The sequence below is a fragment of the Myxocyprinus asiaticus genome, chromosome 4 (assembly GCF_019703515.2).
Source record: "Myxocyprinus asiaticus isolate MX2 ecotype Aquarium Trade chromosome 4, UBuf_Myxa_2, whole genome shotgun sequence".
Lineage (NCBI taxonomy): Eukaryota > Metazoa > Chordata > Actinopteri > Cypriniformes > Catostomidae > Myxocyprinus > Myxocyprinus asiaticus.
In genome coordinates this window covers 39,252,458-39,278,897 of record NC_059347.1, presented here as the reverse complement: position 1 = coordinate 39,278,897, position 26,440 = coordinate 39,252,458, and the positions used below count along the sequence as shown (strand labels likewise).

At 39.3% G+C, this 26,440-nt stretch overlaps 1 protein-coding gene across 1 annotated transcript in view; it reads right to left on the bottom strand.

The window, feature by feature from the left end:
* The window catches only part of spns2 (SPNS lysolipid transporter 2, sphingosine-1-phosphate), a 97,321-nt gene extending 73,346 nt beyond the window's left edge, over positions 1-23,975 (bottom strand). The window contains exon 1 of the mRNA XM_051682547.1: positions 23,566-23,975. Coding sequence (XP_051538507.1) covers positions 23,566-23,797 — 232 coding nt within the window. The 5' untranslated portion in view covers positions 23,798-23,975. The remainder of the gene's footprint in view (positions 1-23,565) is intronic.
* Positions 23,976-26,440: the final 2,465 nt, after the last annotated feature.

Genomic DNA, 26,440 nt, shown 5'->3' with positions numbered 1-26,440 from the left:
CCCATCGCCACCCGTTTTGACTTGTCACTGGCATGTTGCAGTGCAAAGACGTACATAGAAGAAGCGCTCAGGCAGGTGCAGGCTTGTCCGCGCATAGTGACAAATGTAACATTCCTGTCACACGAGTCATGCCACCTGTTTGCATTCCTGCAGTGCGAATGTGCTTTTTCTGAATGTCTACAACTTACTCTCAAAGTTGTTTTCTGAAAAATAGTTGAAGCATAATATGTTCATGAGCCTTTTTATTCAACATCAGGATTTGAGGTTAAGAGTGAAATTAATGTACTTTATAAGGAAAAGTGTATATCATAGGACCTCTAACTGGTGACCATTTATTTTAATTTTAACTATTTTCTAATCATCTTTTTGCCTTGACTAGTTCATTTTAAATGGCCCTGTGGTGTGACAAATGTCAAAAGTTTTAAAAGTACAAATATCCCATGTAGGTTAATATGAGCTCATAAAATAATTATTTTATGAATAATAATTATAAAATAATTTGCAAAATGCTGTTTAAAATAGTTTTAGGTGGAGTGGCATGTCACATCGGAGGATGTCAGCTTCCCCAAAGTGCCTTTATAATGCTTGAGCAGACAGGTCTCACTTGCTCCTTATTAACAGCTGCAATACTAGATATATTAACTATAACTAGACAGGTACTGTGAAATTTGATCTAGACATAATTTGATGTTGGATGGATGGATGGATGGATGGATGATGGATGGATGGATGAATGGATGGATTCATTCACTTATATGGATTCATTCACTTCATATCGGAATTATCGTAATTACAGATTCTGACTTGTAAAAAGCATTTCCATCTTCGAAGAACTTGTAATTACAAGTTGTTAACTAGGGAATTCTATAAAAGCTCTGATTTCACAGTCATAACGTCATGTAAATATGGCAGCGCCCTCAACAGGTAAAAGTCGTGGCCATGTATTTCTGTCTGATAAGCAACAACAAAGCCATTGTGGTGTTATGAATAGAACTGTATAACTTCCAATGTCCCAGGATGTGAACAGCTCCGAGTAAAACCTCTGAGTTGCCATCTCATAGTTACAGCACTGTAATTCCCACATGACGTGAATGTAGCATTTTTCCTAACGTCCTCGAAATGAAAACGCATGTGGACATGACCTTGGCCAGTTTGAACATGGCTTTTTCAAGCCAAAATAACAAATTTCTAGTTGGCCATGTCAAGGGCTAAAAAATTATAGTTAAACTTGAAGCATATTGGAACTTGTTGGTTGTTCTTTTCAGTTCTCAGAGAAACATTTGCACCCTGCTGTACTTGATGAGCAGATATGGGGTGTTGGCTTTTTACTCCAGCTCTTCTCTTTGCTCAGGAGTTACAGGGTGTTCCCTCCCTTTTGCTGTCACTCTAATCAGGCAGTGTTCTAATTATCTTGGTCAAACTCCTCCATTGCCCCCCATCCCTCAATTCCTCCATCTCTCGCTCTCCTCCCACTGGGAGGGGGATCCCTGTGCCAGATGGTGCTGCGTTTCTCCCATCTCAACCGAGACTGCACCTGCCCACCCTCATGCCTGCCAAAGACACAACCTCAACCACCGTGCTCTTCCTACCAAAACTCTCGCAGCCAAAACCAATTTAAACATTGAGTGTGTGTGAATGTGTGTCTGTATGATGATATGATGGATTAACTTTGTAAAATATAAACTGTATTAAAGAAAGTATACTTTATAAACATGAATGATTTGAAGAAGCTTATTGCTGATCATGTTCTCAGGTTCATTTCTTAACTTTATGAAGGAAAGACATTTATCTCTGAGAGGCTGGTACTTGTAGGTCAGTGTGTGCTCTACACAACACCAGACCATTTGAGCAACTGTCATATTAGTGAAATATTTGTTCTCTTTGGCAGGCAGTACTATTCACAATGTGATTTGCCCTAAATTCTTCTCTTTATCTTCTCTTCTTGCTCCACTTCTTTTTCTCGGAAAAAGATACACTGCTCAAAAAAAAAAAAACATAACAACACCTCAGAAAGACCTGTCATGAAGCTCTGACTACATGTACATATCGTAAAACCTGTCGACTATGTGGGCGATGCCACCCAAGGTGATGCAAATGCCCCAAATGGCAACAGCAGAATCATCGACCTTCCAGTGTCCACCCTGATACCATCAGCCTAGAGGTGTTGCCATAGTAACATGGCTCAGGCACACATAGAAGAGGGAAAGGTCGGTTGGTGATTGGTCAAATCTTACTGGTGAGGGAGGAAAAAGGAAGTCTGGAATATTAAGATATCTTCAGTTATCTTGTTTAGCCAAAACTTTATCTGATTCTAAAGGAGTAGTTACAGGGAAAAGACCTGTTTGTTTTAGCTGATACAGTCACCTGCATTGCACTTTGTTGCAGCCCATATAAGAATAATACTGAGCTGTGCTGTAATTACATTGCTTAAATTCAGAAACCGCAACAGATAATAAGATGTAAAAGAATGCTGCTCTGCCTGTTGTAACTGCTCTATTATGGGTTCCTTGTATGAAACACATTACTGGAAGAGTATGAGAGCCAACAACAATTGAGTGGAGTGTAAAAATTTGTTACAGCATAACTACAGAAGAGATGGTGTTTGAGATGTAAAAATCTTGATAAAGAAATTTGCTTTGATATCTGAACAGATATATAATATGATATACATTACGTAGGTGTTTGACCTGAAAATAGATAAATGCATAAAAGAGAGTTTTTGTTTGTTTTTTGTTTTTACATTCCATTCCTATTCAAATGTGCATGTGTAATTACTAATAAATACATATGATATAATAGTTAAAAGATAAATAGATAGATCTCCATAGACAGACGGACGGATGGACGGACAGACAGACGGTCGGTCGGATGGATGGATGGATGATAGTAGCTAGCTAGCCAACTAACTACCTAACTAACTAACTAGTTAGCTAGTCAGTCAGTCAGTCAGTTAGTTAGTTAGTTAGTTAGTTAGTTAGTTAGTTAAAATACAGTTCCCTGTATAATTCACAGCATTTGCTTTCATATGTAACAAAAAGGACATTATAACTGAAATATATAGGAAATATATTGGGAATATAATGGAATAGAAAGCTTGTGAATCAGAACCTAATCAAATCTGGAAATCTGGATGGACACCCAGCCTGAAGGTTTCTTGGAATGTAATATATTGTTATTCAATCCTAGCTTAGCAAATTAATTAATGGAAAAAGCCCCTGATGCTCAATTTTCAAATTCCATGATAGAACATTAATTAAGTCATGGCTTTGTAATAATAAAAATCAAAGGTACTGATTCAGATTCAAATCATCGTTTGGTTACAAATCACACCACTGAAACAGCAATGCAAACAAACAGTATTATGAGAGAGAGAGTCCATTGTTTTCTTGCACACTAGTTTCATTATCCTAAATGCTAATGTAACGTTGACCCATTCATGTGGGTCTCCAACCTATCAGCTGATTGGTGCACCGAAATGGCGATATGCTAATATTGAGGCTAGTCTGTTGCGATGCAGCGAGTGACTGCAGTGCAAATGAATGATGTCTTTCGATATGGGAATCCAATAATGCTTTCACAATAGTGACTTTCCCAGGAGACCCATTGGTTACTCACCAGTGGACTGGCCAATAGCATTTTGAAGAAAGCTCTGAGGGTCAGGATGAGCAAATCAGTTCTGTTAATGTGTCTAGTGCTTTTACAATCTCAGAGGAATTCATTCAAGGTTGCAGTGAAGCTGTTTAATGGATCCTGGAAGCTAAAATGCTGTATGCCCTCCTGCATTTGATTTACACAAGACGGCATGATGCTATCTGAGACATACATTGTTTGGACCCACATTTACTTGATCTGATAAGTGTGTGTAGGAAGAAGCGATGTTGTCAGTTTAAGTGCTTGTTTGGGGAGAGTGTGTTATAATAGAATATGAGCTCATTGCAAAGAGAGACCAAAGGGGTTTGAGTTTGGAAATACTGACCTAGTCACACAGATATGTCAACATGTATGTAAGTGTGTAAGAAATCACCTCTATGTGTTTGATATAAAAATGATTTCTCGTATTGCAGCTTATTATGCAGAGTCAGCTTAGTAAACCAGTTGTAGTTTGAATTCACCTTAAAGTGTAACACTGTGGCTCTATAGTGCTATGAAAACATTCCTCTGTTTGTTTGAGTAACCCATCAAGCCCGGCACAACAACATTGTCTCAGCCAGTTTATGTGGGGCTATCTGTTTGTACAATCAATGGAAGCTAAGGGGGAATTTTCAGTAATCTGTTTTTTTTTAAAAAAAGGGGATATTTTTGCAAAGCTGCCTGGTGACGCTGGTAGCACAGACATTACGCAGTTCAGCTTTAAACTATCCATTCACTTAAACAGAAAATGGTTTATAGTTTGAAACTGCAATACAGTCAATACAGTTTTTAAAATGCAAACATCATCAATTCACCTGTCAGGCGCATGGACAATGGCACAAACAGGTTCTTCTTGGAACCCAGACACAAAAGCTTGTGAAGGTGGAAATACTACATTAATGCAAACATGCTCACATATCCTGTTATTATTTTTGAATGCAGACACATCACCAGAGGATCGTCTAGTTGAATGGGTAGAGGGAATGAAAACGAAGATCATAGAGTGGTAGGACAGGCCTCATTTCCCAATTCCCAAAAGAGAGATGATAGACCTGAGCAAGCCCCCAGTGCTATTTCAAGGCTGGGAGAAGTAGGTTAGAATAAATGCATAGCAACAGAGGCTGGCCGCCCTTTATACTGTAACTAAGAAGCAGAGAACCCAAAGGATAGTAACATTACAAATGAGATCTCCTATAATATCTTAGTTATTTCTCCAAGACACCAATGAGATAAAACAGAGAACAAATAGCGACTTTTGCCAGTGCCACACTAGCAGACTCCAAACAATCCGATTTTGGCTAGGGGTGTCACACTTGCAGACGGTTATGCTGAGATCTCGCTCTCCTCAGTCGGAGGTATAACACACTTGCTGATACAAAATGTTGGAGTGGTTACAAACATACCAACTCACCACAACTCTCTCTGATTCCCTGTCACATGGAGCTTGCCAAAATAACAACAGTACCGCGTGAGCAAGAACAATTGCAATAGAGTGATTTTTAAAGTGACCTATAGCTTTTGTTCCAAAACAAAGTTTAAAATAGTTACAATGTTGCATTTTCTTCATGGTTCTGTTCGCTTTCACAAGGTTATATTTTGAAATGGACCAAAACTGTAAAAAATTCAGTTGCAGAATTTTTTATTCATTTTTTTATCCGTCATTTGTTGCTTTTGCGTTATTTCTGCATTGAAAAGTATCTGTTCTCAAGGTCACATAGTTTTCTCTCTCTCTCTTTCCCTCCTGCCCCGCACACTCACAGAAAAAGTGAAGCCACATTTTTACCTGTGTCTGTTCTGCCACTATCCAAAAGAGAGAAGTGATTGTGAAGATCGAAGCCAAAAGGCCATATCTGCGTTTTGATGATGAATTACGTTGACGAGCTGACCTATAGATTTCTTCTCCATCCAGGTGGTCTCAGGCCGATTGTTCTGGTGCGGATCCGAGTGCGATTGCCATGTTCATATATGCTGTGATGAGGAGGAGGGTGGGGCCAGGCCATACATCCGCATGGCCAGCCCCCAATCAGGCTAATCAGCCGAGGAGAGGGATAAGGCCGAGTCGGATGCGGCAGTTCGGAAGAGAGAGCCACACGCAGCTGCCATGTGTGTGTTTGTGTTTTGTGTCTTTTTGTTTAATTAAATATTACTTTGACTGTTCAGCCGGTTCCCGCCTCCTCCTTGCCCATTTTTATATTGTTACATATGCCTATACAAACCATACCAAGGAAGAAAATGCACCAGGTTCCGAAACAAATTCCGAAACAAGTTTCTGAGCTCCCTCAGAAACGTCTGATGCCCCGGACCTGACTAACAGCAAAATGATCAAGGGGCACTCCACCCCCCGAACTGATGGCGAAACGATCAACATTGCTCCACCCCAAACATAGTGCCCCACAAAAGTATTGCATCCTAGTACCAGCTCTGGTTTGGAACAACATAAAGGTGAGTAAATGATGAGAAAATTTAATTTTTGGGTGAACTGTCCCTTTAAATGAAACATAACTCCATTGAGTCTACTGAATTATGAAAGAGAAACCTTTGAGCAATAGTAATCGGTAAGAGGAAAGAAAACTAGAAAAGAAAGTAAAGCTTCTTGGCATAGACAGAACTCTGCATGTGTGTTTGGTTGGTCAAACTACAGTACAAATGCACATTTCCATATCCTGAGTAATGTTACTCTCTGTGGTAAGAGAATGTTTCCTTTCTGCTCTGTTATGAAGTTCTCTCCCTCATTCTTTTCATTCTACAAAACCACTGGTACACTGTACCGCTGCTTACACATCCTAAAGCTCTATAGTATTTTTCTTTCCTCCTTTCCCATCGCCTTCTCATTTTCTTCTCTGCTTCTCTCTCTTCTCAACTTGGGAGGATCCTTCTTAAAGTGTCACAACGATCAATACAACAACACCTTGGCATGGAGAAATTACGCGTGTGCCTCTAAGTGAGAGAGTGAAAAAAAGAGTGAGAGACTGTGTTACCCATGTTAACCATTCCCACATATCTGAGTTTCCTTGCAAAATGTCTGCTTCCTTACAGCAAGTCCAACCTTCCTAAATGCGGATGCAGTGAAGAAGCTGACCACAAGTATGCATATGCCGGGTCCATTGATCTCCCGCTGGCCTGCGCCACAAGCAAGGGAACGCTTTTTCCACTCAGCCTTTTAACCAGTCAATATAAACACAATGCAGATGTCAGAGGACCGTGGGTGAGTTTAAGCAGGCGTGTGCGGGTGTTTTGGAATTCCCTTACCCTTTTGTACCAGTAGTTCCTCATTACTGCTTCACCCAGTGCGTTGCCAGTGCAGCTTGTTGGTGTGTTGTGCTGCTTGCTCCCTGCTCTGCTGATCTGAGACTGGTTTTCAGGTGTGTGTTTGTGTGCGCATGTGTGTGTGTGTGTGTGTCTATGTGCTTAGAAAATTGGAGAATGAGCCAGCTCTAAGGCATATTTGTGTAGTATGTGAAGTGTGTATGGTTTGTGCAGTCCTGTCTAATTCAAATCTATGAATTTTCAACCACACAGCCATATAAAAAATTATTCAATAACCCCAGACACATGCCCCGTGTACCAAAATACATGACTAAGAGAGTGTAAATACAGTGTTTGTGCATGCATGGCAGGGTTTCTTCCCCAAAAGACAACTAGTCTAGACCGCATCACCTGCTTTTAAATATTGCATTAAAAAACAAAGGGGGGGTGGAGGTTTCTTTTCTAGAGGTGCTATACAGAAACAGCACATAATATAGGGCATCAATAATTCATCAGAGAATTATCCTCTGGACTGTGAGCCAATGTATAGCTGTGCAGTGATCTGGGTGCACTGGTGCAAGGCAAAGATCTCCCAGACTCCCTGATAGCCCCTCAGATACTCCACATCACAGAGTGCTGCTATATAAATGCTGTTAGGGTGTGTACAGTCAGTAAATTCTCTGCTGTAGCTTATAGAAGCATATAGAAGATATTTAGAAACCACAGAAACCATAACCGTGTCGAGTCAGGTACAGTCTGGAACGCCACAATTCTGCAACAAAAACTGTTCGGCCTGATGGTGGAAAAGCGGCTAGATATTCCATACACTTACTACACTGTGACACATAATCAGACACACAATGACAATAAAAATAAATTATGTTAGTCATAAACACCCTGATACACTGAGATCATGTGTAGCAACAGTAAATATTGTTACAGATTTTCCCTATACAATTACATTTATGCATTTGGCAGGCACATTTATCCCAAGTGCACTTATTACAAGGGCAATCCCACCGGAGCAACCTGGAGTTAGTCTGTGGGGACTGAACCGGCAACCTTCTGCTTACTAGTTCTGTGCTTTAACCCACTACACCATCCCCACATTTAGTGTGTATGGTATACTGTATAGAGCACATTTCAAACACACCCACACATTCGCAAAGGCTTTAATTAAGTGAGCTACTGACCACATTGAGCAATTTTGTGGATCACATTTAGCAGGAGAGAAAGCAGTTCTGCAGCGGTCCTCTGACAGACAGCGGAGTGCAATTACCGCTGCCCTCACGCTACTACTAACATCTGTCAGCCAGCTCTGATGCTAACCTTGACATCTATCCTGTAAGTTTTGTGCTACTGTTCACAACATAGAGAAGCTTCACTTACCCTCCCTTATCCACCTCAAATGATCCTGTTAAAGGGAAGGTGCACCCAAAAATGAAAAATCTGTCAATATATTCTCTTCATCATATTGTGCCAAAGCCATCTGATTATGATGACGTACAAAGCTTAACTGTCTTAGGTTCTGCTGACTGACGGCAGATGAGCCTCATCTGTAATCCCGATGCTTTGCTTTTTATTATTTATTTTTACATAACAGAGAGGGGTTGCTGTAATTATAAGAGCTTTTTGTTTTTTTCCCCAAATGAGATTCAAAAAGGAAAAATCTGTCAATATTTACTCTCCATGAAGTTGTTCCAAACCCATATGACTTTCTTGCTTTCATGGTAAACAAAACAAGATGTCCAGTGAAAGTGAATGGTGACTTTCTGCCTAACTTCTCTTTTTGTGTTTTATAGAAGGAAGAAAGTCAAATGGGTTTGGAACGTCATGAGGGAGAGTAAATAAAGACTTTAATTTTCATTTTTGGGTGAACTATCCCTTTAAAATCCGTTAGTTAGAGTTCATGATACTAACCAATCAACACCAACCAATTTTAAATAACAGTTCCAAATCATCTGATTTTGATGATGTACAACCAATAAATTCCGCTGACTGACGACAGACAAGCCTCATTTGTAATCCTGATCTTAATTTTTTATTTTTACATAACACAGAGGGATTACTGTAATTATGGGGGCTTTTTGTTTTTTGCCTTAATGAGATTTAATTTGTCTTTTCTCACTCGTTATGCCTCCTCCATATTCTTCTCTTCTTCTCTTTGTTCTCTAAGAGCCGTGTAGGCGTGGGGTGGGTCTCGCCCGGTGGGGGGGGGGGGGGGGGTGTCAACCGTGCCCAAATCTGGGGAGTATTAGTCCTCAATAAAAGTGCTGAAGTGCTTCATTAGCCTTCTTAATTACTGCTATTCCAATCAAAGTTCAAACCTACAGTGAAGCTTCATTAATTTGACAATATTCCTGTAACAAAGTGTGGAGATGATAAATTGAATTTTATTAACCAGTGCTAAGATTAAGATATTATCTGCACTTAATTGCAGGACATGAATCCACAGTTTTGGGTGTTAATTTAATTTTGTTATTTTTTTCTAAAAGGTTTTTTATTATTAGCCTATTATTGTGTCTTTGGTTATAGATAAAGAGTTAAACAGATAAACAATTTGTGCATTTCAAACGGTGCTTAGATTTTACCTGAAAGTGACGGCACTAGAATACAAAAATACAGACTCTGTGTAAAATATCTATGAAGATCTGGAAAGTGGAGAAGAGCTCAATCAATAGAGCTTCAAACGGGCTAAGCCATTCTCAAAGTTATAACTGACAGTGTAGAGCAATCTAGAGCTAAAACAAACAGTGATAAGAGAGTCAAGGGAACGAAAGAGGTGTCAAGGGATCAAGTAAATGAAAACTGGAGGGAAAAGAGGGAGAATAGAGGAGAGCTAAATTGGATCAGACATTTCAGCATGCTTAAGGCTGAAAAATGTTGAAAGCTGGTCTTTCAAGCTCAATTTAGCATTATGTTGTAGCCATACTGCTCTGTCTGAGTGGGCATGAGGTTTATAAAACTAACAGCTGAGGGTAAGACGAAGGACAAATGTGTGTAAAAATTTTTTGGGATCAGTCATCTTTTTGATCAGATGTCCTCAGTTTAGGTCAGTCAGTTATAATGGTCAGCTGAGTGAAAACTACACAAATGTTCCAGTTTCTCCTTCTGATTCATGCTGTACAGAATAATTACAGTATATAGCTATACTTTAAAGACAATACGACCCCTTGCTACCAGCTAAGAATTCTTTATCTTCTTCAGCTTAATAGAGCGCAACAGTCTAGAGGTTAAAATCCCATTCTTGTTTTTTTCTCCATAAGCAAATTGATTTTTAACGATAACTTAAAAACCTTGTAAAACAGACCTACCATGAGCTCTGAGGTTGTTAATCGTTGGTACATGCACCTACTGAATCAATCAGTTCACTTTATTTTTTCACTTTTTCAATTTTTTATTGTGTTTAATAGCACAGTTTGACGCAATGATGCAATCAAGTCAGTCTCCCTCTACTCTCAAACTACTTATATATTTGCGCATATCTGAATATTTTGCAACAGAATTAAAATTAGACATTAAAACAATAGTTTTATATTTTTCCATCATTTTTTAATTTGACTATATTATTTGCAATGCTTCATGGGATCGTAGTTCATTCAAGTACACAGTCTTGTACCTTTGTCTTTTTGACATTCCTCAGAGTACTGCTTCAGAGGAGACAGAGAATTCATAACCCCAAAGAACCTTAGACAGAACAGTACTGACTATAAAGTGCTATATGGCTGGGAATTTGTCATCCCTCTTTGCTCAGCATGGATTGGCTCTGCTGTTTGATCTCTCAGTGGACACCTATGGTGAGACATTGCTTTCCACCTAGTGCAACCCTAATTCAAAGTGTACAGTATGTGTGTGCTGTACCACATACTGCAATAAAGAATACCGTCATATTCCACAGCATTTTGCTACCCTCATCTTAGCAATCCGCATTCAAGTGTTTGTGTGCTGATCATTTGTGTGCATCTATTTTCTTGCTCTGTAAAGCACTATTTTCATCCACTCACCCAGCATTCTCATTGAGAACAGCTGAGACTCGCCAGCAAAGTTATCCATCTCACTTTCTCCTTCATGAATAAGAAATAAATCTAATTTATTCCTGGTCTACTTTAATGCAGAAAAGTGCAAGACACTCTCGAGAGACAGTATGTCTTAGATTCATATTTATTCCTGCAAGCACGTAAAAAATGGCCTACTACAGTCTTGTGCCATAGAAACCCTGATAGAACAGTGGTGAAGAATTCAAGTAACAAAAGGAAGAGAAACTGAAAGAACACATGACGGAGTGTGACACCCACTATTGATTTTGAATTGATAACAGCCTACCTGTGGCATGGGTTGATAAATATAAATTGGTAATTGGTAACTAACTGTAGATCGGAGGTTAAGTAACTGTGGGAAAACAAAACAAGCACATCACTGGAATTCCAGCTCAACCTCCACATTCCACTGCAGTGAGGTGGAGTCACATATAAACGCAGGTATTTTTAGGCGTTACTTCTGGACAATTATTATGTCATGGTGTGGCCAAATAACTCAATTGTGGCTAACTTTGAAAGAATGCCCATTTAATGCTTTAAGGAAACTAAAGTCTTTAAGTATTTGTTATTCTGCATTCTCAAAGGTTGTGTCTCTATAGTATGCATGTAAACTGTGTATGTCAGGTATCTGAGGTAACAATACAGGGGTTAATTTTAGAACAAGTCAAAACAGCTCTGAGAAATAAATGAGTTATGATTTGTCTTGGTAAAGAATTGTTGGAATTTGAAACTGATCTATAGAGGGCAGGAAGTTGATGTTTCATTGTCCACCCAGAGGTTAAAGAGAGGTTTTGAGAAAACACATGAGCCTTCAAACCAGAACATCTACACTTTTCACAACACTGAAACAACACAGCAAAATTTCCCTCTGAGCTGAAAGTGTTACTGACATATAATGTGTCAGAGTGCCAAATACAATGACATAAAATGACACAGGAATACACATACAACATTACTTCTTTTGTTTCATTGCAACCGGTGGAGCAATGCAACAAATACAGACTGTTTCCACTTCAGGCAAACACACACTAGTTTAAGGAGTTGTTTATAGATCTGGGTATAAACACATTACATAAAACCTGCACTGATTATTTACTCAATCACTTTTGAATAGAAGGAAAGATGGCATACTCTATTTTTCTCTTTAATAAAGACTTGGCAAACACAGGCGGCATGTAAAGTCCAGTTCAAATATTTGTCTCGGCAATGTGGAGCGCTTCCATAGGCTACTTTAAGTACAAAGCCACGCTTTGGTAGAGTAGTTTAGTCCACTGATCTTTCTTTTGAATTGGTTTGGAGACAATATTTACGGGGAAGCAAGGAATGCTTCTGTAAAAACGGAACAGATTATCAACATAATCCATGAATACTTTCCACCCTCATACACCTACTCAAATCATATATGATTTCAGGAACATTCACTCATTTTTTGGGATTCCAGTATCTCAAATTTATGCTGTAGCACCTGCAGTGATTTGCAGTGCTTTCAATCTTATTGGAATTGTGTAGACACTGTTATGTCGCATTTTGAGGCATTACGGCCAGGGTTACTGGGTTTATTCATATCATGAGGACATTGGGTCAGTTTAGGATGTTGTGAACAGCACATGATGCATATGGACTGTCAGAAATGTCAGCTTTGTGCAGGGCCTTATTATGGATTTAGCCTGTCACTTCAGATTGGTTTCTGTGAAGATCTTTCTCTATTCTCCCTTAGTCTTATCCTTCTAAACTGCTCTTTCCCTCTATCTCTGTCCCTTTCACATGCAACATCATACATCAGTAATTCAAAAATGTAAAACTGTTGACACTCTCTGTGTACAGCCCCTGAGCCCTATTTGGCCAGTTGTCTGCATTATGGGGTCAGAGGCCAGGCCTGAGGATATCTCTAACACTCAAATTCATAAGACTTCAAATCTCACAGGTGCACTACTCCCTCAGGCACCCCTTCCCCCTCTCTTCCTCTACCCTCCTCTACAGCTGTCTGTCAAACTCTCTGCCCTTAATTCCTAAAATACACTCTATCAAAAATACACACGAGGAAGCTAAGAATCACTGTGAATCCCTTTTTAAAACAGATAAACATCAACACATACACATACACTAACACACATACTATGCATCTGTTTGGACACGCTATGAGCTAAAAGCGGGCCACCAATTAAATTAGCAGGGTCAATGCCATTTAAACAAGCACGGCAGCCGCCGCTCTGTTGGAAAAAAATAACAAACGTTGTGCCTTGTTTGGATTGTTCACGGTACGTTAAATGAACATCATATGGGCCAAAAGCACAAACCAATGAAAGACAAGTCCGTTTAAATAAACCGGACAAATCGCATTCTGCTTCTCAGGGGCAGTTAGTGGACATGAATGTGTCAGTGTTTATTTTGAGATGCTGGTCTGTTTAGTTGTCAGGCTGCTTTGCCCAATACAGCCTCTCTAGAGCAAGATGAGAATTTCTTCTATATACTGTATATTTATACACTGACCTTATTGTTGAGGTGGTCATGCTTGTGTGCTCTTCTTAAGGAAACTGCTGAGGCAGATGAATGAAATTAATGATTGTGGAAGGTTGGAAGCTCTTTGGACTTTACCATAGTTATATAAAAAAAACCTTTCTCTCTCTCTCTCTTCTCTCTCACACACACACACACACACACACACTTTCTTCCTTAACTTTTAGGGCTAGTTCAGCTAAGGAAGCCAAGCTGTCTTTGGGAAAGTAGTGGCAGTCTCAGAAATGGCTTGGCTGGCTTGAGTAATGGATGCCATGACCACATGAAAAGCACAGCGTTGAAAAAGGGAAGAGATGTTGTCTAATTCCAGCCACTTATTTCACAGGCAGCCCATATATCAGCTAAATACAACCCCACAAAAACACAAACGCAGGCAAAAAAGAGATGGAGATATCTTGATAGGAGAGAACTTTAGTAGGAGTAAGAAATGTGTCCTCTTAAAACCAATCACCCTAAGCGTTAAAGTACGCCAATCATTTCTCAAACCTTAATGCATATTGTACTACACAGTTATATTAGTGGATATTAAATACTCTGTGCCTTCATCAATAAACTCCAGCATGTTAGAGACAAACTTGCAATAGCTCTTAAACAAAAGTTTAATGGATTTATATTATATGTTTGAGAGCGACATCAGCTGTAAAACTCAATAGCTCCATAGCTGACATATAGGAATCAATTTTGGAGAAATGGAAGCCATTTGTTTTGCATGAGGGTTTCAGAAGAGACAAGCTCATAAACTCAGTGATTACAAGTTTTTCCATTACTTTCATGCTTTTGTTGTTGAAAGTCCTTAAGTACGAGCATAGAAAGAGAAGAGAAAGATTACAGCCAACTCTAAAGTGACTGAGCTAACCTCAAAGTTTAATTTCAATACATGCTGCCAAATTGTAGCAATTGTAATTCAAATTAATCTAACATCTGCAAAAACTATCAACTGTGTGTTAGCTACTATTATTAGTTTTTTAAACAAGATATTTCTTACGTCTGACCTTTTAGCAAATATCCTGCCTTCTTTTATTAAACTGTAATTCTACCATCACTTAAAGCACATGGACAGAAGTCATTTGCAAATACTAAGCTAATGGTAGTTTTTTGAAAACATTATATAAAAAAAGCTTGCAAAAGATGTAAATTCTCTATCATTGAGCTGTGGGGTAGCAATCCCCATAGGTTGCAAAACATCTTGAACAATACTATCACTTAGAGTAATATTAAGGTGATTTTAAAGTTTATCACTAATTGTGTTGGCTTTTTCACAATCCCTAAACCAAAACTAGTATTTCTAATATTTACTCCTCCTAGAGCTTTCAAGCTACATCCACTAAACTTGGCACAGACCTTCAGACTGTTCTGTAATAGTGTGCTATTATCTTCTCTAACTGATCGGACTTAGGGTTTTCACACAGGGGATTAACAAATGTCAGAAAAATCCCAAAAGGCTTACACTGACAGAATGTTCAAGCAGGCCAACGGAATGAATTTAAGCCCAATCGACAGCATTTGTGGCATAATACTGATTAACACAAACATTTATTTAGACTCGTCCCTCCTTTTCTTAAAACAAAATTGAGGTACAGTGAGGCACTTACAATGAAAGTGAATGTAGCCAATTTTTGGAGGGTTTATACACAGAAATGTGAAGCTTACCATTTTATAAAAGCACTTGCATTAATTCTTCTGTTAAAACTTGTGTATTGTTTGAGCTGTAAAGTTGTTTATATTGTAATTTTTACAGTCGTTTTACGGTTTTAGGGTTTATTGACATTACATCATCAAGGTAACAAAGTTGTAAAATTGGCAATTACTTTACACAGAAAAGGTTAGTAAGTGATTTTGTCACACAAAAATAATTTCAGTAGTTCGCAAGTTAAAGTAATCCTGCATTGAGGATAGTGTAAACGTGTCTGGCTTGCTGTCCTGGGTGAAGGGCTCGAGACTTGACCCGGGCTCGAATACCCCCCGGACTTAGATTAGTTATTGTTGAAATAAAGAGGTGGAGATGGGGAGGTGTAGGGATGCTGGAAGGCTCGATGCCACATAGAGGTAAGCAGCTGTTTATATACGTTTGCTCTGGCAGTGTGATTGGTCGGATTAAATGAACTTGCTCCTCCCAATCTTTGTTAATGAAACTAATGAAAATGTTAATTTTTACATGCATATCCTTTATGTATTGTGGCTATACTTTTGAAACAGTGAGTATTTTAACATTTGCGGATTGGCCACATTGACGTCCATTGTAAGTGCCTCACTGGAACCAAGATTTTTGTTTTTGTTTTTAAGAAAAGGAGGGACGGAGGGCCTGGGTAGCTCAGTGAGTAAAGACGCTGACTACCACCCCTGGAGTCATGAGTTCGAATCTAGGGCGTACTGAGTGACTCCAGCCAGGTCTCCTAAGCAACCAAATTGGCCCGGTTGCTAGGGAGGGTAGAGTCACATGGGGTAACCTCCTCATGGTCATGGTGGGACGCGTGGTGAATTGTGCGTGGATGCTGCGGAGAATAGCGTGAAGCCTCCACTCGCGCTGTGTCTCTGTGGTAACGCACTCAACAAGCCACGAGATAAGATGCGTGGATTGACGTTCTCAGACGAGGAGGCAACTGAGTGTCGTCCTCCGCCACCCGGATTGAGGTGAGGACCTAGAGCGCACTGGGAATTGGGCATTCCAAATTGTGGAGAAAAGGGGAGAAAATAAAAAAAAAAGAAAAGGAGGGAAGAGTCAAAAAAAATGTTTTTGTGGTAATCAATATTATGCCACAAATGCTGTCGATTGAGCTTAACTTGTATTGAACCCAGAACATTCCTTTAATTCAAACTCCAACTGTCATCAATTAAAATGTAAACAAACCCCATAAATGCTTGTGATCTGCTTTAAGTTTCTCTCTCTCTCTCTCTCTCTCTCTCTCTCTCTCTCTCTCTTTCTCTCTCTCTCTAGGCAGTCGCACACCAGAAGAAGTGTCGAGTCGCATCGAGGACAGGATGTTTCGATGCAATGCAGATAACAGGTGCAGTGCAGATACATATAAAAGTTACGAAGGTTTTTGTACTTCTACAAGAATAAACAAATTTATGGGGGGGCCTGCTTAGCTCAGTGGTAAAGATGCTGGCTATCACCTTGGAGTTCGCAAGTTCGAATCCCAGGGCGTGCTGAGTGACTCCAGCCAGGTCTCCTAAGCAACCAAATTGGCCCAGTTGCTAGGGAGGGTAGAGTCACATGGGGTAACCTCCTCGTGGTCACTATAATTTGGTTTGTTCTTGGTGGGGCACGTGGTGAGTTGAGCGTGGTTGCCGCAGTGGATGGCGTGAAGCCTCCACACACGCTATGTCTCCATGACAACGTGCTCAACAAGCCACGTGATGAGATGCGCGGGTTGACGGTCTCAGACGCGGAGGCAACTGGGATTCACCCGGACTGAGGCGAATCACTATGCGACCACAAGGACTTAAAAGCACATTGGGAATTTGGCATTCCAAATTGGGAGAAAAAGAAAAAAAAAAAAAAGAATAAACAAAGTGACACTGATGAGTTTACAGGTTAATGTATGAAACTTGTGTAACTGTGCAAACTGTATGATTAAAAATGTTGATGTTTATTATGCAATTTGTATGAATAGATTTCATTCAAGCTGTCAGTGCACAAAATGACATACCTGTAACTGAAAATACATTGTGAAAGACACATATACACAATATATCATCCAGTGATGGCTAGACTAAATAATCTATGTCCTTTTATAATGATTTGGGTCGAGTTTAATGGAAAACTATGCGAGTTGCGTTCCGTGGCACTGCAGAATTTTGAGCAGCATCCAGAGTCGTAGCTGAGCGCCACCGACAGACGGAAAGGGGCAGCACTGTGTGTACCTTCATAGAAAACAATTGTTTTGAATTTTAGAATGCGCCATGTTGTCCGCCAGACACATCATGTGTGCGACCACCTTATTATATATATATGTATATATATATATATATATATATATATATATATATATATACTGTATATATATACTGTATATCTGATGGTTTATCTGACTATCTATGTGACAATCTGTCTGACTATCAAGCCAGTTGGTTGTTTGTCCTACTGTAATGTCTGTATAGCCATCAAACTTAAAACTTTTTTAATTAGTTCAAACTTTCAAAAAAGGCTTTGCAGCCAACATCAAAGTTTGTCTTGACAAACTTTACCTGTCTTGTTGTTACTAACATCTTATCAATGAGCTCTCACATCTCTTCTATACCATAAGAACAGCAAAATACCTAGATAGTATTACCACCCATAATGAAATGAAAATAAATTATTGCCAATTACAAATTACTTTCATATCCATCTTAATAATATTGGCAAATTCCAACTAAACTACTGCCCACTCCCACACGTTTTCAGAAACAAATGATGTAATGATTTTGTCAGTGTCAATAATGTATGTGCGGCCAATGTACTACGTGCTACTGGTTCTGATCTCACTCCACACAACACACTGTGTGTTGCTGATAGGCCTTATCACACCTTCAGCATACACCACTAGGGGTAGAACTGGAAGAGGCAGTGTGTGTGTGTGTGTGTGTGTGTGTGTGTGTGTGTGTGTGTGTGTGTGTGTGTGCGCGCGCGCGCGCGCGCGCGCCTCACAGAAGGGATTGTCAGAGAGTGTGTCCAGGCAGAACTACAGCTGAGCCAGCTAGACTGGACCATCTAGTGTAGAACAGCAATGCAGCAAAATGTACATTGTCTATAGTCTCTGAATTCCCTTTGCAATCTGTGAGCCTGTGTAGCTGAATGTGCAGACATGACCATTTTCCCTCAGGGAGCTTCTCAGGCCTCTGGATTAACCAACACACTTAATTAAGCACTTGTGTGAGATTAAACATCCTCATAACTCAAATGCCTTTAGAAGAGGCTGCCCCTTCAGTATCTGCTGTGCCTCATAATCCAGATTACCAGTCAAACTGCCTTCATTACAGCAGGCATCAAGATGGTGGCTCAACTGAGGAGGAAACTGAGGATCTTAGCTCAAATAATGCTAAGTGGCCTCCGTCTGTACATCCCTGTGGTATTCACTGCATTTCCTAATCCCTGTTTCACACATAATCTGTTGTTGAACTCAGTCTGTCTGATGGAGGGACTGTAGCCAGCGAGCCTCTGTGAGTCTGAGCCAACACAGCCAAACCACAAATTTAATCAAACTAAATGGTTCACAACCTCAGTCCCATCAATTTGATCTCTCAGTCCCAATGGAGGCTGTGTTGGAAACAGAGACCGAGACAGATATAGAAAATGGATAGCTATAATGAGCCAACTGGGAGAGGAAAGAGAAGAGTGCCACTGTTGTAGTACTGCACCTCAGGCAGAACATTAAGAAAGATCAAGGTGTTCCAAGGACTCAAGAAGCCAGATATGTGTTACAGTATAGCAACCATGTCCCAGACAGTATCGCCACCAAATACACATAACATCTGAACTTATTGCAACCATATTACACACATACTCGTACCTATACGTGTCCTTATCCACAATCACATTCACATATAGTGGGAAGGGTAATATAAATGTAGTTATCCTCCACCACCTCACAAACACATGTCTCTGCTCTGTGGGTCCTTGTGAGGGATTAGTTGTCTCTCCTCAGCTCTAAAAACTGCTCACCCACAAGCTTTGTTTAGCTGAAGAGAACAGCCAAATTAGAGCCATACTGTTCTCTTTCACAAACATGAGTAGCCTATCAATCATTTAAACAAGCAAGGATAAAATGACACACTATAGATAGGGAAAACTCATATTATATGCACTTTTTTCCCCTGAGAGAAATGAACATTTTATTCAGTTCTGAAAAACATAAGAGACCTTGGTTGATGCTAGAAGATTGCAAGGCAGCCACAGCCTGGAAGGGCTTGTAAAAACTTAAATTGACAGTATGAATATGACAAAAAAGCAAAAAAAATCTTAAGTGTTTTCACGATTACATAAGCTGTCTTTATTAGACAGCATTTCAGTCTTTGGGATTGCATTAATAGTCAACTTACTGTGAACCCTCCTTTTGCGTTCAGAATCTAATTTCCTATTACTCGTAACTGCTCAATACAACTTGGTGGTTACAATTTATGAAACCAGCATATTCTATTTCAAATAAACACCATCAAAACAACTGTACAACTCAAATATACAGCATTAATACTTCTTTGCTATGTTTTTAAGCAAAATCTATTCTATTTACTTGCATGAACTGTCAAATGTTTATGTGTGAGTATGCTGCAAACTGGTTCTACATCAGATGGCTGCAGAATAAAATGTGGACAATTTCCTCTTTCAAGCCCTATTTAGACTAATGTGTGCATGAACTTTTGCTCTTGCCACATCCCCTTTAGGCCGCAGTACCTTTGATTTAATTTATTTGTTATGTTTGTTACATCTGTCATGTCTGTTTTGTACAGGAATGTGTGTGTGTGTGTGTGCGTGTGTGTGTGTGTGTGTGAGTGTGTGTGTGTGTGCATGTGTGTGTGTGTGTGTGTGTGTGTGTGTGTGTGTGTGTGTGTGTGTGTGTGTGTGTGTGTGTGTGTGTGTGTGTGTGTTTGTATGTTTGTAAACAAGATGCAGTCCCAGGAAGAGACAAAATATTGTGTTTGAGAGTATGGGAAAAGGCTAAATGTAAGTGAAGTGTTTATAAGAAAATATTTAATTCATAGATGTACAAAAAAATCTACATAATATCATGCGTAAAGCCACAATTGATGCCCGTGTCAAAATTGACCCGTGAACGCAAAAGGTTTAACCATTTTCCTTTAAATGGTTAAATCTCTTAAAAAATTGTATAAAAAAATCTGAATATATATATATATATATATATATATATATATATATATATATATATATATATATATATATGTATATTATATATATAATATGTATTTTGATAGTCTTGAAAAAGTCACAAAGCTTGGTTCCCGTACTAAACTATGTGGAATTTAAAAGTTAGACTATTATCTACCTCTCCCAGGTCAAAAATTAACTGAATGCAATAGGATGGTTAAGAATGTAATGTGAAGCAAAATGTACTGTTTGTTTCCCAGTGTTACAAGCAGTGGCTGCATACACATTTTTTTAATTTTGTTTGTGTGTGTGCAAACTTAAAGACCTCTGCTGTACCATATAAACCACAATTGACACAATGATGACCTCATCATGGCATTCCAAACAATATTCAATCAATTTCCAGCCAACTCATCATCTTTTAACTGCTTCACTGCAAACTGGAAAGCGTCATGGCATCAGGAATTACTTTTGATGTATGGCTAAACCCCCTTTAGCCTTAGCTTACCCTCATACACGGATACAAACTCACAATACACACAAGCTCTCACAAACACCACACTGCTGAACTTCATTACCATGATGTCTGTGTCAGTCTGACTGCAGTAGAAATGACTGAACAACAGCAGTGGTGAGCAGGTCTCATTCACCATGTGGACCATTCTCTCTCTCTCTCTCTCTCTCTCTCTCTCTCTTTCTCTCATTTGCTCACTCACTAAAGAGTGGTTACCACCACTGCAGGATGGCTGTGTCAGCTCTCCCCTCTCCTCTTTGCCCATGAAGGGGGCTTCACCCTCACACCCTTCCCATGTATAATGCATGATCAGTCAGACATGGTAGTGCAGAGGAGAGCCCTACAGCTTTCTGCAACATGCTGCAACATGTTGTCTACTGTAACACACTCACACACACTTATACACAACTCAATTCCAGGGAATTAGCTATTTTTGATGCAATCTTTATGCAGTCTTCATCACATTTGTCTTTATGTTCTCTATATTTCACTCTCTTCATCCAACTAAACTGTTCAGCTGTAACTCACTCAATTCAGAGACTGTGTGTTATGCACACCAGCAGTTGTATAACATGACAAAGATTCCTTAATCATAAAGACTTAAAATGCATTACTGTAAACTCACTACTTGAGTAAAAACTGATGGAATTTTGCTGTATTTAACTTACATATACATATGTATTTAACTTACATATATATATATATATATATATATATATATATATATATATATATATATATATATATATATATATATATATATATATGTATGTAAAATCTGTCTTTCCAGGATATACTCTGGGTGAAACGAGACTGATTTTAGAGATGCCCAGTCTAGATTAGATGCGATATCTCATGTAAAAACTTTATGTTATCACAGGTCGGCAGTCTTATGTAATGCTGAATTCCATCGTAGACTACTGGCGCTACAATCCGTTGCCCTGTTTATATTTTCTTCACGTCTTTGTAAATTTCGCCCCATCAATTATTGACTATTCTTACGTGTTGTAAAACACAACCATCTGGCAAACTCACGCACCTTTGTATTTTGCTTATATCTGCAATGATTAAGCTTCAGAAAAGGCAAAACAGCGACTGCATTTATAACTCAATACAGCCACCCGTTACGATAAAGCACGCTGCAGCAGCGCGTTCAAGCATCTCGCGCTGTCAGACTGTTTGATAAGCGCGCGCAAAGAACGCTCTGTTCAGAGAGGGAAATGCGGATACTGCAGAACTAAAGATGAGCATGAAACGTAAATCTGGACTAATTCAGAGGTGCTTTATTTTTCCTATACATAATTACTTGTCAAATGTATTTAGCCAAGCAGCTCCACAAAACAATTACATTTAAAGTGCATGATATTAATTCGTATTAGTCAGTGATTATAGTGTAATATGAACATTGCAATGTGACCAGTTATGTCAAGAGCTGTTTCGTACTTCATAAGCCTAAAATGCAAGAGAGGGAAATGTGCTTTGTGGAATACTAGTATCCAGTATCCAGCATCGACACTTACGCTAAATCTCGCATTTGAGAAATCCCCAGCCAACAGTATACTCATGCTTTGTTCCAAATCCCTAATTGCTTATCATTAGTTATTCATGAAAGTACCCCTCTCAGAGCGTTCTGGAGCAAATGCCAGCTGACATGTCGCCTCAGATCACCACTGCCTTAACTCTTCGTTTCACTCCAAGTATGCATTCAATAAACGAATGTATCCGCACTTTTGAAGCATGTTTGACGCAAGGTAAACTAGCTGATTAAATCTGCTCTAGTTTCTATGGAAACCGTGGCTGCGCACAGAATCTTTGCTCTGCATTTATTTCCGAATAACTTCTATTTGGATTCCAAGGGCATCTTGTGTGGCAGCTCTCACTGCCACGGAAAGATTTTACGCCTAATGTGAGAATGGTTACTAATTGTAAAACCTTGGAATAAACGTGTCCCTCGAGAAGTTTGCTCTAAATTACATCGGACTGAAATATCCTCGGAAAAAGCAAAAACGCAACTGCTTTAAATGAGGTTTGTGTATGTACTGTATGTGTACAAAATGTAGCCTGTATTTGAATACAATGCCATAAACTTCACATATAGGTTGATAAATAGGATACATCACGACAGGCAATGCTATTGTGATTTTTAGTCACACTATAAATCGCAGTTCTGCTGTGAATTTACATGAGTAATAACCGAGTAATACGAAGTAAATGTACCTAATAAGCTACTTAATTATTTATGTTTAAGCTTGCATATGCATATTGTTGTTAATAATCATTAATTATAGTAGCCTTACATGTGAAGTGTAACATGCACACTGCCTACTAAATTGTTACTTGATTCTCTCTAATTTCACAAATATAAAAGCTCATTAGGGACACCAAATTATACACCACATATCTCATGTGTCATAATATGAGGCTTTTCGTTTTGGTTTTTGACTCAGTTGCCAGTTGTCATAAGGTTCAGATTGGATTGATCTAAGATCCCACACAGTTGTAATCAATATCATGTTAGCACAACGGTGGCCCCTCGTTACCGCACACTGTCCGGATGGTTTGATTAAATCACACAGCATAAGACCTGGAAGGCAGACTCTTTAAAGCCGTTCAATAAAACTCAGCACGCGTGCAAAGACATAAGTCTATCCAAATTAACACTTGACTTCTGTTAATGTTTAAAACGCGCATTTCGTTGCCTCTGTGTTGAACTGAAACCTTCCTGTAAGTAAATCATTAAACAACGCTGTTTTGGCTCTGCCAAGCTATTTAATAAAACGAACGTCTTCTTCATACCAAGAAAATACTGATCTTACCTGCTACGGTGTATCTGTCCATGTAATTGAGCACATTCCCAAAACTCAGAATCCCGGCGGCAACGAACGGAGACCGGCATCGGAGTAATGCGGCACGGAATTTCTGCCCAGGTCTGCAGGGATGCAAGTCTGGACTGGATTTAAGAGTCGGACTCATGCTTCCAGACAGTGTGTGCACCTCATCCGAGCTACTGCACCCCTCGATCTCGCATCCATCGCTCTCCACGCACATCTTCTTCCACGACAGATCCAGCACAAAAACTGGACGATTTCGGTGCACGGAGACAGAGCGGTTCAGCCGGAAAAAAAACTGCGTGTCAGTTGCGGAGGGGAAAAAACAAGGATTTGATTATTGCTCGTTGAGCTCGGTTCATGTCTGGACAGTGACAAGATTGAGCGCTCGGTAAGCGCTTTTCTCTCACTCTTACTAGTGTTGCGAGCGAGGAGGCGTGGCGGTGCGCGTTAACCCCGCCTCTCTCTGAGCGAATGAAGGACCTAATGTTCACGGAATGCGGAGAATGGCAAATCGAAGACAATTTTTTTTTATTGTTTATTTTTATTTTTTATTTATTTTATTTATTTTTTTTGTACCTACGACAGAACACACACACGGCGCTTGTGCAAAAGACTGCTTTGTCTCTGTTTTGTCGGAAGGGAGACTTCAATGGACCGTCGAGTGAGCACCGCGCGCGCTGAATAAAGAGAAAGCGCGAGACCCCAGGGGAAACGTTGGGCTTACAAACTGTTCCCTATTCAGGTAGACCCGTGAAAATACGAAATGTAGTACGCTTAGGTGGCTTGGAGACATAACAATAACTGTGATGTTTATTCGAATAACAGGAATATTCAAAAGACGTCTATATAAACATGAAACGCATAGCGTTCGGACACTCATAATATCTGAATACCCGTTCGGTGATGTGTAGTAGACTACTGCCAGCGCATTCATTACACTTAGTTCGGAGTTAAGAACTGTTTGTTCCGTGTTTCATAATCCTTGTGGTTGTTATATACAGCTTGTTAGTTCATTGTGGTAGCCTACACGAATTATATAGCACATTAATGAAGTATATGCATGGTGAAAGGGATTGCATGGTTTAACACAGCTGGACTCGAGTTGTAGCAAGTGGGCTATAACCGCCCCTGAAAGCGACACACCATCTTCAGCACTCTGGACAGCTCATTATCACTATATCTAAAACCGTTCAGTAACAAAGAATTCTAGAATAAGAATTATTTCATCTCAACCATACTACAGTATAATGTTCAGTGATTAGTGATTACCATTTAATGTTTCATGTTGTTGGAAACATGATATTGACCTGACTTCGGGTAAAATAACGCAAAATAACGCAAATGTATAGCCTATAGTGTTTTATTACTTCCTGTTTGGATCTTACTGCGCACTCTTTGATTCATATCATGGTCCGCGTTTTCACCGAAACCCATCAATTAGCGAAGATCTCATCAAATCACATTATTAAGTACATCTTAGTTTTACCACCTCCCTCTTCCCCTCTTTTTCCCATTCTTTTGTTAATGCGATAACCACTTGTATACCGGTGCGAAATTCGTTAATGCTGCTGGGGGACAGCAAACAGGTCTAAAGCCAGCAAATATGGCACAGAAGCTGCATCTGAAGTGCATTTAGGTGTATTTACACAGACTGTTTAATGCTTCTCAAAGCAGGCATACATTAATTTAGACAGCAATTCCAAATGCATAAATAATGTAATGAGATTATTATTTAAGCATAAAATGATAAGTATAAAAATATGAGATGAATGAAAACATGAAGTTATACTTTTAAATTTGAAACTAAATTGTGAAATACTAAATATGGTCTATCATAACAACAAAAGAGTTTAAGGCTGCTCTCATGCTGCATTTCATTTACACAGAATTTAAGCCTTTGATACTACGGGCTGAGGTGGGCCAGAGCAGGCTTAATTTATTCTGGCTTTTGCATCTTTACACAGAATTTTTAACAGGCACAGAGCAGGCTTGTCTCAGCTGTCTAAAGACGCCTGTCTCTATAATAGACCATGTCAGCTCTCAAAAGAACTGTTTTCTCAAGGCTCCGAATACCCTTTCGAAGAGCATGAAATGTCAAAACTGAAGGGTTTCATGATAGTTAAGATGCATTGTGAGTGCAGAAAAGACTTGAATGCATGAGTCATTCTCTTGAGAGAAGGATGATACCTGTTAAACGATTAATTGTGGGGAAATGGGGAAGCTATTCATTTGTTATGCTTCTCTTCATCTTAATATCCCATCTTGAGGCTACTTGTCTGAACAAATCAGACTAAATGGGTCATAAGAATTAAAATTATGCCTCTTTTATAGCAACAGTTGAGGGCTTTTCCAAATGAAAACAAATCTTAATTACTTCTACAGATTTAGACTGTGTTTGAAAAATATGCTCTAAAAGTTTAAGAAAGACTTGTTTATTCATTCATTCCTATAAAATGATTGGTAGTCCAACATGTTTGTGGCACAATTGTTGCAGAGTAATTGGGAATCAGCATTCTATATCAGTAGACTACCTATAGCTTAAATTACCTTGTGGTCTTAAATAACAACCTTCATAAGCAATCTGCATGCCAGCACATCTCGCATATTTACTCAGCACAGGCTGTGCAATAAGGGTCCAAACATCCTTTATCTACCTCCTGCTGTGTATCAGCTACTGTCTGGCTGGATCACAGATAAGTAAAACAAGCCAAATTCCTAAGGTTACCTTTGTCATCCACAAATCCTGAGTTCTTTATTGACTTGGTTCTGCATCTGCACTGCATGACATATCAGTATGCATACAGTATAGACTAAAACACTCCCATTGGGAAAATAAATAATAGGTTGTGTGTGTGTGTGT